The following is a 16513-nucleotide window of genomic DNA, read 5'->3' as shown; positions in this document are numbered from 1 at the left end:
GATTATGCATGCATTTGATGACTCCTACATATGCTAAGTTCATACATTATATTTGATTTGAGTTAAAAATTAATAATGCGTATTTGTTTAAATTTGCTAGTTCTTATATTTGTTGCTTAAATTAAAATGCATGATTAATCACTTAGAGTTAAATTGCTATAAAAAAAACAGATGAAGTTCTTGTTTTGTATTTCTATTTTACAAGTTTAGTATAATTTATCCTACTGAGACAAGTTGTGCTTGACCCCTCTGATTTTAATGTTTTTTTAAGGAGTTGAATAGCTGCTTACATGCAAAGGCAGAAGGTTGTAATGGGGACCGAGACTACCTTTCCTTTGCCTTCACATGAATTTTGGACTCTATTTTTTTTTAATTCAATTCAAGGACAATTATAATAAATTTTGGATATTGTAGATATTAATTTTATTTTATGCATGGTTAATTAGTTGTTAAATTATGAATTCCATAATTATATGTTGCAAGTGTTCATGTGAAGTAGCACGCCAAATTTTTGACCCAATGTGTTTTCCCGTTGTATTTGTTAAAGTATTTAAAAAAAAATCCACCATTTTTTGGGTTATAAAAATTGAGGTGTTACATATGGTGCAGTGGTGTTCCCCTGTTCTAGATTGTTTTCTGTTATTGTCTGATCCCTGTGCTCATACACAATACCTTTAAATCTCCTATTCATCATATCTGAGCTGCTAATTGGTTGATCTGATACATTCTGCTCCTTTGTTTCGCCTTCTGAATCATCAAAATTATCTTCATCTTCATTTCTCGATGTGTTCTCTATAGGGAACAAACTGTCATCTAACTAGGGCTGATATGACTGATTGGATTGCAATCTAACACCGCTTTGAATGTTTTCCTTATTAAAATTTTGTTCATAAAAAATAATGTTCTTGAAATGCGAATGCACTAATTTTCAACATAATAACACTGACAACCCTTGTAATCATCAACATACCCAACTAACTTGCAAATATACACTTTCTTGTCAAACTTAGTTCTCAAAGATGCATCAATATGAACATAACAAATACATCCATATGCTTTTAGAATGTAAGACCCACAATATTTCTGAGGAAATTTGAGATGAAATATGTTTTCAACGTTGGTGATTTTTGGCTTTAACGCGAGACTTGCTCGTAATTTATGCATATATAGCATTTCGAGGTTCTGGATCGCGTAAATTTGCTTTAGGAGGTGATTCAGGGAAAACCACGACGAATTGAACCCTGATATTTTTAGACTTGATTGATATTATATCCCTTTGGACACACTCCAAATTTGGAACCTAAACGAGGATATTACCTTGTTATTTTATGTAATTTGGCGAAAAAGGGCATATCGGTAAAGTACGAGTCATAACGAGGTCCAAATTCGTCAAAATTGGAGATCTAAACATATAATATTAAAATTTAGGTCTTAATTTCATGAAATATAATTTGGAATTGTAGCTTTTGAATTATTTAAAACCTATCCATTTAAAAAGCAAAATAGGGTTTTAAAAATGTAGTCAATTGTAATTTTCACAAAACCTAAAAGAGGTTTTAGAAAAAAATTTAAAAGGAGGTTTGTTTTGGGCATTTGGGAGAAGTGGTTGGCATGGGCCCCACCTCAGCCCATGATTATTGCAATAAAAATAAAGTAACTTTTAAAAAAAAACTCACTTTGGAAGGGCTTTTTGAAAAGCAAGTAAAATGCAACTTTTGGGGTCTTGAAATGCCATTTTAAGAAGTGGGTGGGCAGCCCCATGATTTTGGGATGGGATGGGCGCCCCTTAGGGGGTAGCCCCTAACCCCATTAAATGCATTCATTTAAAAAAAATATATATAAAAGTTTAAATTTCAAAAAAAGGGGCGATTTCCATTTGGTGGCTTGGCTTTGACAAGTCAAAGCCAACCACTCCCCTTGAATCAATGGGAGTGGTTGGGGGCCAGCCCTTGACACCCCCTTTGACCTAGTTTTGGGCATAGGGAGGGCATGGGATGGGGAGACCCTCCATCTCCCTCCTTTCACTCCCCACCCTCCATCCTTTTTCCCCTTTTAAAAATGGAAGGGGAGGAGAGAGAGGGTCGACACCCTCTCTCCTTCTCCTCTTTTCCCCTCCACCGTCTCCTCCTCTCTTTCCCCCAGCTCCCTTCTTCTTTTCTTTAGTTGCTGTGTGTGTGTGTGAGAGAGGCATAAATAGCCCCAGCTGAAGGAGGAACCCTCCATTTTCCCTAAGGTGAGTCACCTCCCTCTCATACTTCGTTTGTATGGAATGGCATAGGTTGCAAGCTTTGAGGCTCAAGATCGGTTTGCATTTGCAAACCGATTCGTAATGGCTTCAAGCCATGAGCATGTTCAATGGAAACTCTGTGTTTCCTTTTATGCCTTTCGTTTTTGTTTCGTTAACATTGTAGCATGATTCGTTTTTTTTTTCCGAATGCTATGTATGATTTTCGGTGGAGCGCCCCTTTGTAGGGCTGTGCTCGAGGTAGCTGGGCTAGGCTCTTTCGCAGCCAGCCCAGACCCTTTGTGTAGCTACGTTGGGGCCACATGGCCACCTTGGGTTGCTGCTGCAACCTACGCAGCAAGTCCCCAGACTGACCAAGGGTCGGTCAGTCCGGGCCACTTTCATGTGCGTCCCCCCCTTGGTGCGGTTTGGATTGCTGGGCTGCTGTTGCAGCCCCCTGGTGGTCCCTTGGTGCGGTTTGGATTGCTGGGCTGCTGCTGCAGCCCCCTGGTGGTGGCCAGTTGGTCTGGGCCACGAAGGGACCCAGGCCCACCTGGGAGTCCACTACTATGTGGGGTCCCCCCCCCCCTTGTTGTTGTACAACCTAGTCAAACCGAGTGCTCTTAGCACCCGGGTACAAGCTTGGCGCACCCACCTTATGGGGCGCCGACTAGTGTGTAGGGGTCTGGACCCATTTCGGGGTCAGACCAGGGGGGCACAGATCCCCAGCCCATCGCCCCCACCGCTTGTCTCAGCAAGGTCTGGATCCACTGGGTCCAGACCGTGCTGCATTGATTGCACCACCCGTGCTGGGAACCGGGTGCACTTTGCACCCAAATTTCCCTCTTTTGGCGCACCCACTTGTGGGGCGTCGACCATTGATTGGCCTGGTCTGAACCCAAGTGTGGGTCAGACCAGGGGGTACAGACCACCAGCCTGTACCCCCTTTTTTCCCTTGATACAGTTGGGTCTGGACCTACTGGGTCCAGCCCATGCTGCCTTGACCGCATCACCCACGTTGGGTGTTAGGTCGCCCCCATGGGCGCACCTATGTGGGGTGCAGGTTGTGGCCTGCAGCCTTGGTCGGGACCCTCCATGGGTCCGACCAGGGGCATAGGCTTAGCGCATATCCCAGTGTGCTGCTCTGCCCCATTTGACCCAGCAGGGTCTGGACCCACAGGGTCCAGACCGTGCTGAAGTTGTGACCCACCGGTTGGGGGTCCCTTGAGTCAACCACTCCCACTTTGGGAGTTGGCTGGGTGTGTTACCCTGGTCTGAACCCAAGGGTTCAGACCAGGGTCACATTTGTGACTCAGCTGGGTCTAGTCATCATTGGACCCTGCTATAAGTTCAATCGGCCCATTTGGGCATTTAGCCCAACCGAGCCCAATTTTTGGGGCTCTAGGCCTAGCCGGGTGCTGGTGCACCCGGGTGAGCTTAGTGCTGGCCCTTGACCAATGTGGCTGTCATCTGCACTTGGTCTGCACGGGGGGTGTAGACCAAGGTTGGCGAGGCCCCAGCAGCCCAACCATGCAATCAACCCTATATGGGCTCTGACTTTCCCCTTGGCGCCACCTTGGCACCGGGTGCTAAGGCACCCGATAGTGGTTGCTGCCTTTAGCGCAGCTAAGGGCTGAACTAGGCTCCTCAGCCCATGGTCTGAGCCACATACAGGCTCAGACCCGGTGGTCGAGTCCTCGTTGAGTTTCCCGCGAAATTTGATGGGTGGCGTCAACTTCCCCTTCGTTGCCGCCAACCCACGAGGCGAAGGCACGTGTAAAGCGAGGAATCTCGCTTGTGTGCAACGAGATCGTTGCGACCTTGGGCATTCGATGCTCGTGCCCCACTGTCCCGTCGTGGCAGCAATGTGTTGAGCTCACGTCGAGCATCGCGCTATACACTTGCGTGTATTATTTCACACCTTCGTCAGACACCTCCGACAAATGGCATCGTTCGTGCCCCGTTTATGCGAGCAGAGTGCGGCCACGCATTGGGATATGATAACGTGATTCCCATACGAATGGGATTAAGCCAAGATTCATTCTCGACACTCGTGAGTGTCGATTTCGCGAAGATCCTTCGTAGAAGGCTTCACTATGCGAGATTTTCCATGGTATGACGTTTGGAATACACGTATTTGGGAAATACATATTCAAGGCTCGAAACACTCTATGCACGTACGATAATGATTGTATATGCATTTTTGAGCCTCGTATCACTTGAATATATTAAAATGTGCCATTTACATAAATATATGTTCATATCGTAGCTTTTGCTCGATACTCATGCGAATGATTGAGGCTTCATGGCTTTCCTCGTTTCGCACATGCACTTTGGCACATCCTGACATGTATGTCACTGGTGTTGGTTTGTCGAGTATTACTTGTTTTGACTCACATTCGTATATTGATGAATATACGTTGCACCAGAGACGTGCTTCACACTTGACATGACATACACTTGAAACTGAAACACCATGAGGGTATAGCACAGTTCGACCTGTTGAGGTTTGGGACTCAGTTGGAGTCTTTGGGCGATGGCCCCATGTTCGTGAGAGAGAGCTCACGTATTGTGATACCCTAGAAATGAAAATGGAAATAGTAGTGATGTGAGATCGCTTTTACCAGCGACGTGCTCCTTTTTGGGTTGTGTGAGGCCGAGCATGTGAATGATATGGCTGAGACCTCGCTGCGTACCCCGTGGGGACCACGAAGCATTTGCGTAGTTTTAAATTCATGCAAGAGGCACAGGTTGGATAAACTTGCATTGTTATAATTACAAATATCACAATACGATCGCTTATTTACTGCTTTGTTGATTGCCACTTAGCCCTTGCACGTGTTCACACATGAATGGAAATGAGATACGTAAATACTAACATTTACATTTGATGGTTGAGCAATTATACCTTGCTTTTATTAACATGTACATCATATGGATTGTATGCGACATCAGTACACATATGTATGCGGTGATTCACCCCTTGGCATTAAGCTAATGCTTGTCACATCTCTAATTGTCATATATGGTTATCGCCTTCGTTGGCAAGGCACTTCACTATGCTGGTAGTGTTGGAGCACGTAAATGTTTGAGTGTGACCTTGACATTTCTGCTCGTGTTGCTATGCGGGGAACACCAAGCCGGATGGGCCTAAGTACCTCGAAAGGAGGAATTGTGATGGGATACACATAATTATGCCTAATTATGGTTTGGTGTACACAATGATTTTCATCATCGTAAGGGCTCCATTAATTAAGTGCTTTACTGCTTAAATGTCTGATTAGTTTCGTGTGCATTTGCATTAGGCACACGACTTACCCTTGACTCGTGATCCGCCCCGTAAGTACAAAAGAGACTTGTAACACATTATAGAAATACATGCTTGCCTTTGAAACTGGATCGAATGCTATGAACTCCGTGGCGAGTTCATAGGGGTTATAGACCCATTTCGTGAGTTGAGCTCACCTGTGCTGAAAACGTGTGGTTACACGTATCTTCCTTGCTTACTTACCCAAATGTTTGATGTTACTATCCACGTGTGTTAGTGATGGACATCGTCACTTATCAATTAGCATTATCTTTACCGCACTGCTTGTGTTAGTACTATTCTTGTGTTTGTCTTGTTCTTGGTTCCTTAGTTACTTGTTGTTCAACAGTTGTTTGGCACAATTCCTTCTTTTGCTTAGTTCCCTCATTTCGTTGTTCAATAGTTGCTTGGCTTGTTTCCTTATTCAGTTTGATGTAGTTGTTGTACTTGCTACTCTCATTGTTGCTTAGACTTGTAACACACACACTTGCTTACTTGACACACGCACATGTACTTTGGTTTAAATATTTCTAACTGTCCCATCATGTTAGCAATAGCCTGTTACTTGTAGTTTTCAAGTTATGACATATTTGTATCCTACTTCATGCTTCATACCTTATGCTTTTCCTTAGAAATGATAATGTATGGATGGTTTATCTCACCAACTTGCAAGAGTACTGACCCCGTTTTATGGGGATACAAGTGTTTGGCTTCTAGTGGTGTGATGGAGCTTGATGTGCGGCGATAGACTGAACCCACACTCTAGAACTTGAGATCTTGGCAGTGGTCTTTTGAAAAGGAAAATGATGTACATTCCTTATGTATCAATTTGTAATAAATAAAATGTTTCTTTCTATTGTCGCTTCCTGTGACCCACTCAGAATTTCCAACTGTTTTCCCTTGCCAGTTTTTCCTCTTTGCGCAACGATTTCAAAAAAAAAAAATTACCCTAAGAATTTACGAATTTTCCAAGTTGGGATTTTAGGGCGTCACATAGAAAGCCATAGTTAGGATGTTGTCCAAACAGTTCGTAGTATGGTGATTTATGTTGAAGAACTTTCATTTGCAACATATTAATTACATAGACTAGTGTAATGCTTCAGTCCACAAATATAAAGTGACACATCCTTCATGCTTCATAGCAAGGGCACTTTCGATGATGTGTCTCTGCTTCCTTGTAGCAAGGCCATTTTGTTGAAGGGCCCAGGGACAAGACACTCTTCGTTTAATTCCATTTTCCTTAAGGTATTCAATAAAATCATTTGAAGAGTACTTGCCTCAACCATCACACTGAAAATTGATTGTGAACAAAAGCATGAAGGTTCTTAAATATTTTGAAAACTTTATGCTTATGCTTCATAAAATATATTTAGGTATATCGAGAATAATTATCAATGAATATAACATAATAATGACTTCCAGAAGAAAAAACAATAGGAGCCGGTCCCCATACATCAGAATGAATGATATCAAATAATTTAGGAGCTCTTGTATTAGAAGAAGTGCATAAATACATGACTCTTTGAAACTTGACAACTATGACATATTTTATTTGACTCAGAACTCAAACAGGACAAAGGAACTAAACCATCAGAAACAAGCTTCTCAACAAAAGCCTTATTATAATGTACTAGGCGATTGTGCTAGACTTTTGGCTGTTTAGATTCTGACTTATTAACAAAACAAGAGGATAAAGAACTTCTGGATTTTTTGAAGGTTTGGGGGAAACTTAAAGTAGATGATTCTCCTTGAAGAAATACATATTTCCTTGTCTTTCTCCTTCAACGAACGTCTTCTTCACGTGAAGATCTTTTATATTAACAAGAGTAAAAACGATGCAAAAGTTTGTATTATCAAGTTTAGAAATAGATACAAGATTATTTTTTATATTAGGAGCTAGAAATATATTTGACAAACAAAGATTAGAATCAGACATAAGAATGACAACCTCTCCAGTGTAAGTGACTATCCCTACTAGAATAATGATTCAAAACTTTAAATTTGCCTTCATCCTCGGTTATATGATTGGCTGCCCCAGAATCAATGTACCACACTTCCTGGTCATTCTGCTTTATATTCAGCCCTGCTATGACAGTCAAAATAAGTTATTTATCCATTGGTAATTATACTTCCATGATCCTCCAGATGAACTTAATGCATTCTTTGCTTGAGAGTTTGCCTCCCTTGAATATCTTGAGTCATCTTTATTTCAACAATTAACTTTAACATAGCCCAACTTCTTGCAAATACAACAGGTGGGGATCCTTCTATCTGAGTAAAAAATGAAGGGAGTATTGAGAAGTAGAAGCAATCCACGACCTCCCTGATTTTCTCCTTGGCCTCTACCTTGTCCTCCTCTCATACCTTATCTTCCTCTTCTAAATTGGGTATTCAACATAAGCACCTGATGATTATCTGCAAGACCTTATGAGCTTTCAATTGTACCTGTAAGCTTATTTCAAATTGAAGAATCTTTAGTCACAAGGCTTTAAATATAGAGTGTATCAAAACAGTATAAAAGACACTATTCAGGTCCTAATCTGTTTAGGGCCTACTGCACCTTGTCCTTATCAGGAACCCTACATCTGAATGGAAAGTTGGTATATAATTTCTTTTATCTTATTAAGGTACTCCATAATGGACATAGAACCCTTCTTAAGATTTAGAAATTCTTTCTTTGAAAACATCACTCTTGCCTCTGAAACTTGTGAATATGTCTGCATAAGTTTATCCCATAATTCTATGGTTGTGCAGTAATCAGAGATGCTGATCAAGACTTCTTGTGATAATATAGACGTGATATAAGCAACTAGTGCTTGATCACGTTTAATCCAAGTAACAAAATCCAAATTTCAAATATACATTGCCCCAACTACAACCCCTTTTCATAGTTTTCTTCCCACAAAATGAACTATGGTCGGATCTTGACCGATCCATCTAGGTGTCCTGAGAGATCTTGGCTACGAATAAGAGTTATTTGACGTTTTCACATTAAAAAATTGGATATAATCAATTTTTTAAAAACTAGTTGATTGAGAAAGCTAGCTGAGAGCATATGAAGATGACAAATCCATGTTTGAAAAAAATAGAAATGGCTGCTGACACTTACAAATCTGACTGCGGTTTTTTTTTTTGCAGATAAAAAATTATTACAAATAATAAATGTTATCAACAACAAATAGGTAGGGCAATAATAAACAAATACAAAAAGATTTGTAATGAAAGATAATGAAACCCTTTTTTTTTGGAATAATGAGAAAGGTTGTTTTCATATCTGAATGAAGCAAAGATAACAAAAGATAAGAAAGAAATCACATAAAAAAAATTGTATATGTTTTTCTTGCAAAGAACAGAATAAACCCAATATCGATTTGGGTTTCCCTTCCCCATTTTTTTTAAAAAATTGATGTCCCTTGAAGAAGATTTGAATAACGTCACTATAGAAGAGATCAAGAAAAAACTTGATTTTGAATATACGATGATCAGAAAAGAATATGAGTAGGTCTGAAGAAATAGAAAACTAAGTATAAAAAGAAAAGATAAAGAGTAGAAGAAAGAATATATTATTGAAAAGAGGAGAAGCAATATGAGGTGAAAAATATTAAGAAATAGAGGAATAGCCAAGAACTTGTTGGACTTACTATGGTGGAAGATCGAGACTCAATCGTCGCTCTGATACCATGTAAAAACATAGCATAACATCAAGAGAAAGAAGAGAGGGAGAAGGAAGATGAGAGAAAGGAAATTAGGGTTGCAGCAAAACTGATTCCACACACTCCATTGTGGGTCGTGGATAACTGTATATTAACAAACAAATCTGTTACAAAATTACTCTTATTCAATATACATGAGAATACAAAAGGATAGAGGCAATAAAAAAAGTGTAAAACTAATGAAGTGCGTGACTATTACAATCACTAAAAGACATCATCATGGGTTTGAATCAAGATTCTAATCCAAACCCGAAACCTCATATTCCAATACAATGCAGCGAGGGTCTCCATGGCAATCCGCAGGTGGCACATATGGTCTTCCTAAGAAGGGTTGTAGATCATGATGTCATCGAAGAAGACCAGTATAAATCGCCATAGGTAGGGCCAAAAAATATCATTCATTAGGCCCTAAAAAGTTGTCGGAGCATTGGTGATACCGAAAGGCAATACCAAGAACTCATGTTGGTCGTCGTGCATCCAGAATGTTGTCTTCTGGGGCCATGCAGATCTGATGATAACCGGACCTGGGGTAATTCGAAAAATAATGTACCCCATGTAGTTTATCTAGCAACTTGTCAATTACCAAAATCTGGTACTTGTCTTTAATCGTAATCTGATTAAGAGTTCGATAATCGATACAAAACTCTAAGATCCGTCATTCTTCACCAATAAAACTAAAGAAGAATACAAACTCTTGTTGGCCCGATCCCGTCGGAGAGCATCTCCCCGACTAACCACTCAATTTCTAGCTTCTTAGCGTGTGCATATCTGTAGGCCCATACATTCATGAGCTTGGCCCGCAGGTCAATGGGGATTGCATGGTCATGGGAGCGAGAGGGTGGTAGGCCCTTGGACTCATCAAACGTTGTGCCCAACTCTTGAAGCAAGGCCTCCAAGTCAACCAAAATCTCTATAGGGGTCATGGGTACCCCTTTCTGCCTCTATCATCAAGAACACCTAAGAGACGCTCTCCAGATCAACCTTGGTGACCTGTCTAGACTCGGCTAGAGAAGGTATCCTAGGAGAGCTCAGATTGAGACCTGATGGCCCCTATACTCAAACTCCATTGTCATGTCCTTGAAGTTTCAATAGACATAATTCAAGGACTGGAGCCACTGCATTCCTAAAACCATGTTCGCACCCTTAATCGACAATATGTATATATCCATGGTCAAGATGGTTCTCTGGATCTCTAGATGGACCCTAGGACAAAGGGTGGTGCATCTGAGCTTGCTACTGTTCCCAACCACCACCTCAAAGGGGTGTTGCGGGGTAGTCGTGCATTTGGCCCGTTTAGCCGTCTAAGCACACATGAAATTGTACATCGAACCGATGTCTATCAACACTAAAATCATCAATTAACCAATTCTTCCAAGTACCTTCATCATTTAAGGCACCTCCACGCCGACTAGCTCATGGTATGATATCTTTGAAACTTCCTCCAAAGTGCCATCACTCGTATCGATCAACTCAGGATCACTAAGCTCTTTGTCCTCAACCTCACTATCTATAAGGTACATATTTAGGACCTTATACTTGTAGTGCTTGGTTCATACTCCATCACAGTGATAACATAGGCCCTTCTCGTAGCGCTCTTCCATGTGTTCCCGATAGAGTTGCCTTACTTGCATCTTGAGTCATGGTTCAGACGCTCGACTAGGCGACTAGGAGTGATCCATGTTTTGCATAATAGACCTAGGAGGGGCGGCCTCTTGGGAGGGGAGGGGCACGATCTTTCTAGAAATAGGATTTCCCTGATACACGTATCTCTGACTGTTCGGGTCTAACGTGAGTTCACCCTGGATAGTTTCTTCTCGACCACTCATGCCAATTCAAAACCTTGCATTAGGGAGATAAGTCTTACAACCTGAACCTCGATCTATAGGTCCGATTTGAGGCCCGCATTAAAGGTCCAAATTTGTGACTCTTGGGACCAACCGGTAACTTCAACCTCTCAAACTCTGCTTGGTAGTCGATAACACTGCCTTATTGACAGATCTTGAACAACAAGATATGGTGATTGGCGTAGGCAGATAAACCAAATCGTATCACTAGGGCTATAAAAAAGCCCTCCCAAGTAGGCATCCCCAACTAGGACACCAACCACTGATACCAGCGGATGACATCTTCCTTGAGGTAAATCAAGGTGAAGGCCACCTGGTCCTCCTCGGCTGTCCAAGCAATCCGAAAATATTGCTCAACCCAAAACAACCAACTTGTAGGGTTGACCCTGGAAAATTTAGAAAATTCCAGCTAGGGTTGGCAGGCCTGATAGAGTTCATTGGTGGACCTTGAGGTCTAACCGCCAGAGCTAGATTCCATGTTACGATAATCTTGATCGCTATTGCGTCCATCGATACGCACGAGGAGCTACCAAAATCAATCATCCAACTTTTTGTTGAGCGTAACTATGTATTTGCCCAATTGAGCGAGTTGCTTATTGACTCGAGTAGATCTTTCTTCGAATGCGGTGCAGAGTTCACCATATATCTCCTATGCCTAAGTCATATCGCAAGTTTCCAGGGTTACGAAAACAAGAAGGGTGTGAGCCCTCATTGAATATATTCATGATATCAAAACGAGTTATGGTAACAGTACTAGCAGCATTGTATTTACAAATGGTCGAGTAAGCATGGGGCTATCGTATAAAAGACAAACATGTTCTGGAACAATGGTCGAGAACCTGAGTTCATCAGACCCTCCCAAAAGTGCCTAGGTTGGACCAAAATACGTATTTGACTCAGTGCAGACTGGGAAAGAATTCAGCCACACTTGTACAAAGCTGTCAAGACTGTTGTCCAGCTCCTTGGAGACCTAAAAACTATCACGAGCATGAGAAGCAAAATCAAATCCTCTAGATTCAGGTTAGATCAGCGTTAGATCTGATCTAACGCTCCACACAGTAAAATCCGATGCAACAAAATTGAAAAATATAATTTAGAAATTTAACACGCACGTCGAATCATACCTGAGTGAAAGCGAGAAGGGCGTGGTCCCTTACTACTAGATAGCATGACTCGCAGGATCAATGCTCTGATACCAATTGTGAGGACTCGATTCTCAGAGGGGTCAGTCTTGTGGATTTGGCTTGCGGAGTGCAAATTTAAGGTCAAGAAGAATCTGCACTTGTGCAACTAAGGGTCGTACATAGATCGAGCTGTGAGCAGGTATGATGTAGAAATAGGGAGGGCACGACAACAGTAGCGTTGGGCAAGGTGCATATTTGTGTAGGTGTCAGACATGCTGCACATGAACAGGGAGCCACCAGGTTCATGTTGCAGGAGGAGGACATAGCTAGGCGGGGAGGTGAAGAGAGGTGTGTCTCAAGTAGTTGACACAACCAAAGATGTCATGGAGGGGCGTGTGGAAAGGACGTGTCCCAAGGCAGAAGATACAATAAAGGAAAAATGATAGAGAGAGAGAGAGACAAACATATCACCTAGCGGGCGGTGAGGGTGTCAACTAGAAGAGAAACACATTCTCGATGAGCCGACCATAGAGAAACAAGTGTGGGAGGAGAGTCTTTCCCTTAGGGAGCAATTATACAAACTAAAACGAAGAATAGAGAGGAATCTCAATATGCTTCATTGAAAATAAACTAAGCTATACATGCCTATTTATAGAATTACAAAAGAAAAAAAGGTAAAAGTACAATCACAATTTTACCCTAGAGAGGACTCTAGGAGGGTGTCCCACCAGAGTCCCAGCCTTAGTGGAACTCTAGGCTGGGCAGGTTTTCTTGGAGTGGATCCTAGAGTTGTGACTCCTGCGGATCAGATCCTAACTAGGGGGCATATTCTTTGGGTCAAAGCTGGAGCAAGAAAGGTTTTGTAACAATTGGCTAGCTAGACAGGTGTGAGAAGAAAATTTGTAGGTCTACATGTTAAGATATGTAATCTTTGTACATATATATTATGTATTGGTAATGATACGGTGCTCCCGGAGTACCTACTCCCACCTAATAGAAGTTTTAGATTGTCAAAATTCTTAAACTTTTTTTAGTTGACTAGACCCTATAGATATGATCTATAAGCATTATTTCGTAGGAAACAAGTTTTGGATCATGTGATTATAGCATATATGTATATTTTTTAAGACCTTTAAAAAACAACAACTCATAATGTATCAAAATTTTATGACTTAAAAAATCCTACTTTTATGTCCAAAAATCATGATCCAGATGATCCCTATCAAAAAAACTATGTTGAGTACATCTATAAGGTTTGATTTAGAAGATACAACTTACAACCATGCTTTCTAGTATGTCGAAGTAGGTAGCATTACTCATTATGTATATACCTATCTTCATATACGTGTATATATGTATATATAATATATATTTATTTTATTTTATTCTTTATTGTAAAATATTTTTGTTTTATTTATTTTAGTCAAAATCAAGTTGACTAGGACTAGCCGATAGGATATAGTCCAATGACTAGTCATTCTAGTCATTGGATTTGGTCCAATGGCTAGTCACACTAGTCGTTGGATCTAGTCCAATGGCAAGAAGAGGCCAACGGCTAGTCAAACTAGCCGTTGGATCTAGTCCAACAGCAAGAAGAGGCCTCTCTCTCTCTCTCTCTTCTCTTTCTTCTCTCTTAACTCTCTTACTCACCTCTCTCTCTTGTATATAAATAGGGGTGAACCCTTTGTTAAAGTATGCTTTTTGCATACTTGTGATTAATTAATAAAATATTATTTTTTATATTGTGAGCCTTCTTGTGTGTGACCCTTTGTGGGTTTTGTGAGTGTGTTCTTAGAGACCGCTTTTGTGCTTGTCCACTTTGATATTGGTGGACATTTTGGTTATTTACACCACATGACATATGCTAAATGATGAAGTTCCATAACTTCTTTTCATACAGTTTATAGATATGCTTATACCCCAATATATTGTTTCTGCTTTATGTGAACTTAAAAGTACCTCGTTTTTTAGATTGTTATTCTTAGCAGCAAGCCTGTGCTGCAAAGTGATGGATCAGTTGAACTCTGGAATGTAGCTTGAGTGTTTGTTTAGACAGTTTTTTATACTGTCTTCTGGTTTTATAGGAAGCATGATCCTTTTTCCATATCAAATTTCATATATGCAATGGCAATAACTATTTAAGATGGTATGGACATGCACAATTAGGGATCTACAAGATTATGTAGTTATGCTCACTCTTTGAAGACTCTCTCTCTCTCACTCAACATACGCTCACACATTGAACATTCCTACAGAGACTAATACTGTTGTTTATGCTTGGCACTGCAATTTGTATTTTCCTGGCCTCTTTGACAGCATCCAAAGAGGTCATTGCTAGACCCAGGTCCATTGCTAATAGGATATGCGAATGAGGATTAAATTGCATTCATGTTTTTTGGTAAATACAGTTTATGAATTGTGATAAACCAAGATTTTTATGGTTTTATATTTTAATTATAAAGAGTAACCTTAGAATTGTGTATAAGAAAAGTTTGCAATATTTTCTTAGTGTCCTTTTGCACTGTGGTTGGTATGGTATGGGTCTATCTTCACCTTGAACTCCAATGACATCTTATTAGGATACAAACTGTTGATGGCCTATGTTAAAAGAGTGGTGGGGTCTTTTGAAGATTCAGAAAAGAGTAACTTGCTCTTTTGATTCTTGTTCTCTTTCGTGACTGGCTAAGTATGCGTAAGTTATAGTTTGTAGTTGAGATGGACCACTCTTGTTTCTTCTTCCCTTCTCTCTAGTTTAAATCATTGAGAACATGGTTTTAGTCTTTCACTTGAATTGTTCCATCCTGTGCTGTGAAAATTGAACTGAATCAGCCTGATTTTTTTTATCAAAATTGAATCAAATCAGCACTTCACCGATTCACATACAAATCAGCCTGAATCTTTTTTTGTGATAATTATGATGTTTGTTCACTCTAATATTTTATGGCCATTAAATGTGTATGTTAAAATTTGACTGGACCCTATAAGTAATCATTTACTTTTGTTTCCGTATTTTCCTATTTTTTTGTTTTAGTTTTTGAGTTTTTTAATTGTTTAAAAAAGCAGTTTTCAAATAAACTAATTTGACAAAATTTGATTCGGGGCCGATTTTTTCTGAATCCTTTGAAAAATGATTCAGTTGAGAAACTGGTTCTGACAACATTGGTTTCTTGTTTGATGATTAGAGGGCTGATTGAAAATCTGATGATTGCATGATTATAATAAATGGTACATAATTTTGGTTTTTTCAGTCATTAGTCTTTGTGAAGATGGGATTAATTGTAAAGTGATGATTGAAGCTACTGTTGTGTGAAATTTAACTGTTCTTTTTCTTGCAGCTATGAGATGCAGACTTTGGAGCCGCAGTTGGAGATTGCACAGCAAGTTGGAACCACACGTTCTCTGATCCTGACTAATTTGAACGATCTTAATCTCGGTACAAGTTTCTTGTAGCTTCTTTGGAGTGTTATTGACATAATGGGTCACTGGCTGGGCTGCCTTGTGTCACTGGGCAAGGGAAGAGCCAACTCTTATCGAAAGAACAAAAAAGGGAAGAGCTAACTGCAGGACTACTTCATACAAATACATATCGCTTTGAGTGGATCAGGCGAACAGCACCCGGTTTCTTGCACAACATGAGACAACCAGTGATAATCTGAGTCGCGATGATACCGACCTCTTGATCTTTCACATGTCAGACTGCGAAGGCAGTTGTTTAAAACTTCCAGATGTATGCATCATGATTCTTTGTCAATGTCACTGTAGATATCATTGATGCATGTTATCAGTGAAAAAGAAAGATCGATTTCAGCTCATGACTGTTGTTTGGTGCTGGAACGCCATATAAGCGGTTGAGCCGAGTCTGCTGTTGAAAAATGGAAAAAATGCAGTAATTGAGTAATGTCTCTCTGCACAGGATCTGCAAACCAGACTTTGAAAAGCCTTTTGAGGCTGCTCTTTGTTGTATCAATTAGGGAATGGATATTGTTCTGACTTTTTCAAGAACCCTGGTGGTTTAACGGACATGATTTCCTGGCTTGATCGTCCTAAGGAAATTTTGATGATCTTGGTTAGCTTCCTAATTTTTTGTTATAAAAGCCAGGCGACAATGACTTCTTGTCTTGGAGCCGTGGAAACCAGGATACAAAGCTCTAATTGGTTGCAGCAAAAGACCAGATTACCAGCATACTACAGTCCGCAGGTGTTGCCTTTTAGAATGTGGTAGTCGATAAAAGACTGGGCCTTCCCCTCTGTCCATGGAAACCATCAACGGGCTGAATGGAGGGAACTATGACATGATGGTG

At 40.5% G+C, this 16513-nt stretch overlaps 1 protein-coding gene across 3 annotated transcripts in view; it reads left to right on the top strand.

Moving 5' to 3' along the window:
• Positions 1–16259, top strand: part of LOC149828418 (uncharacterized) — a 60370-nt gene extending 44111 nt beyond the window's left edge. For all 3 annotated transcript variants that reach the window (XR_016434284.1, XR_016434285.1, XM_090017568.1), the window contains one exon: positions 15548–16259. Coding sequence is in view for 1 of the 3 variants with exons in the window: in XM_090017568.1 (XP_089873694.1) it covers positions 15548–15553 (6 nt within the window). In the remaining 2 variants the exon portion in view is untranslated. The remainder of the gene's footprint in view (positions 1–15547) is intronic.
• The last annotated feature ends 254 nt before the right edge of the window (positions 16260–16513 follow it).

This window comes from Nuphar pumila, chromosome 9, assembly GCF_984573655.1.
Source record: "Nuphar pumila chromosome 9, dmNupPumi1.hap1.1, whole genome shotgun sequence".
Lineage (NCBI taxonomy): Eukaryota > Viridiplantae > Streptophyta > Magnoliopsida > Nymphaeales > Nymphaeaceae > Nuphar > Nuphar pumila.
The sequence above is the reverse complement of the archived record's forward strand: the minus strand, read 5'-3'. Positions and strand labels throughout refer to the sequence as shown.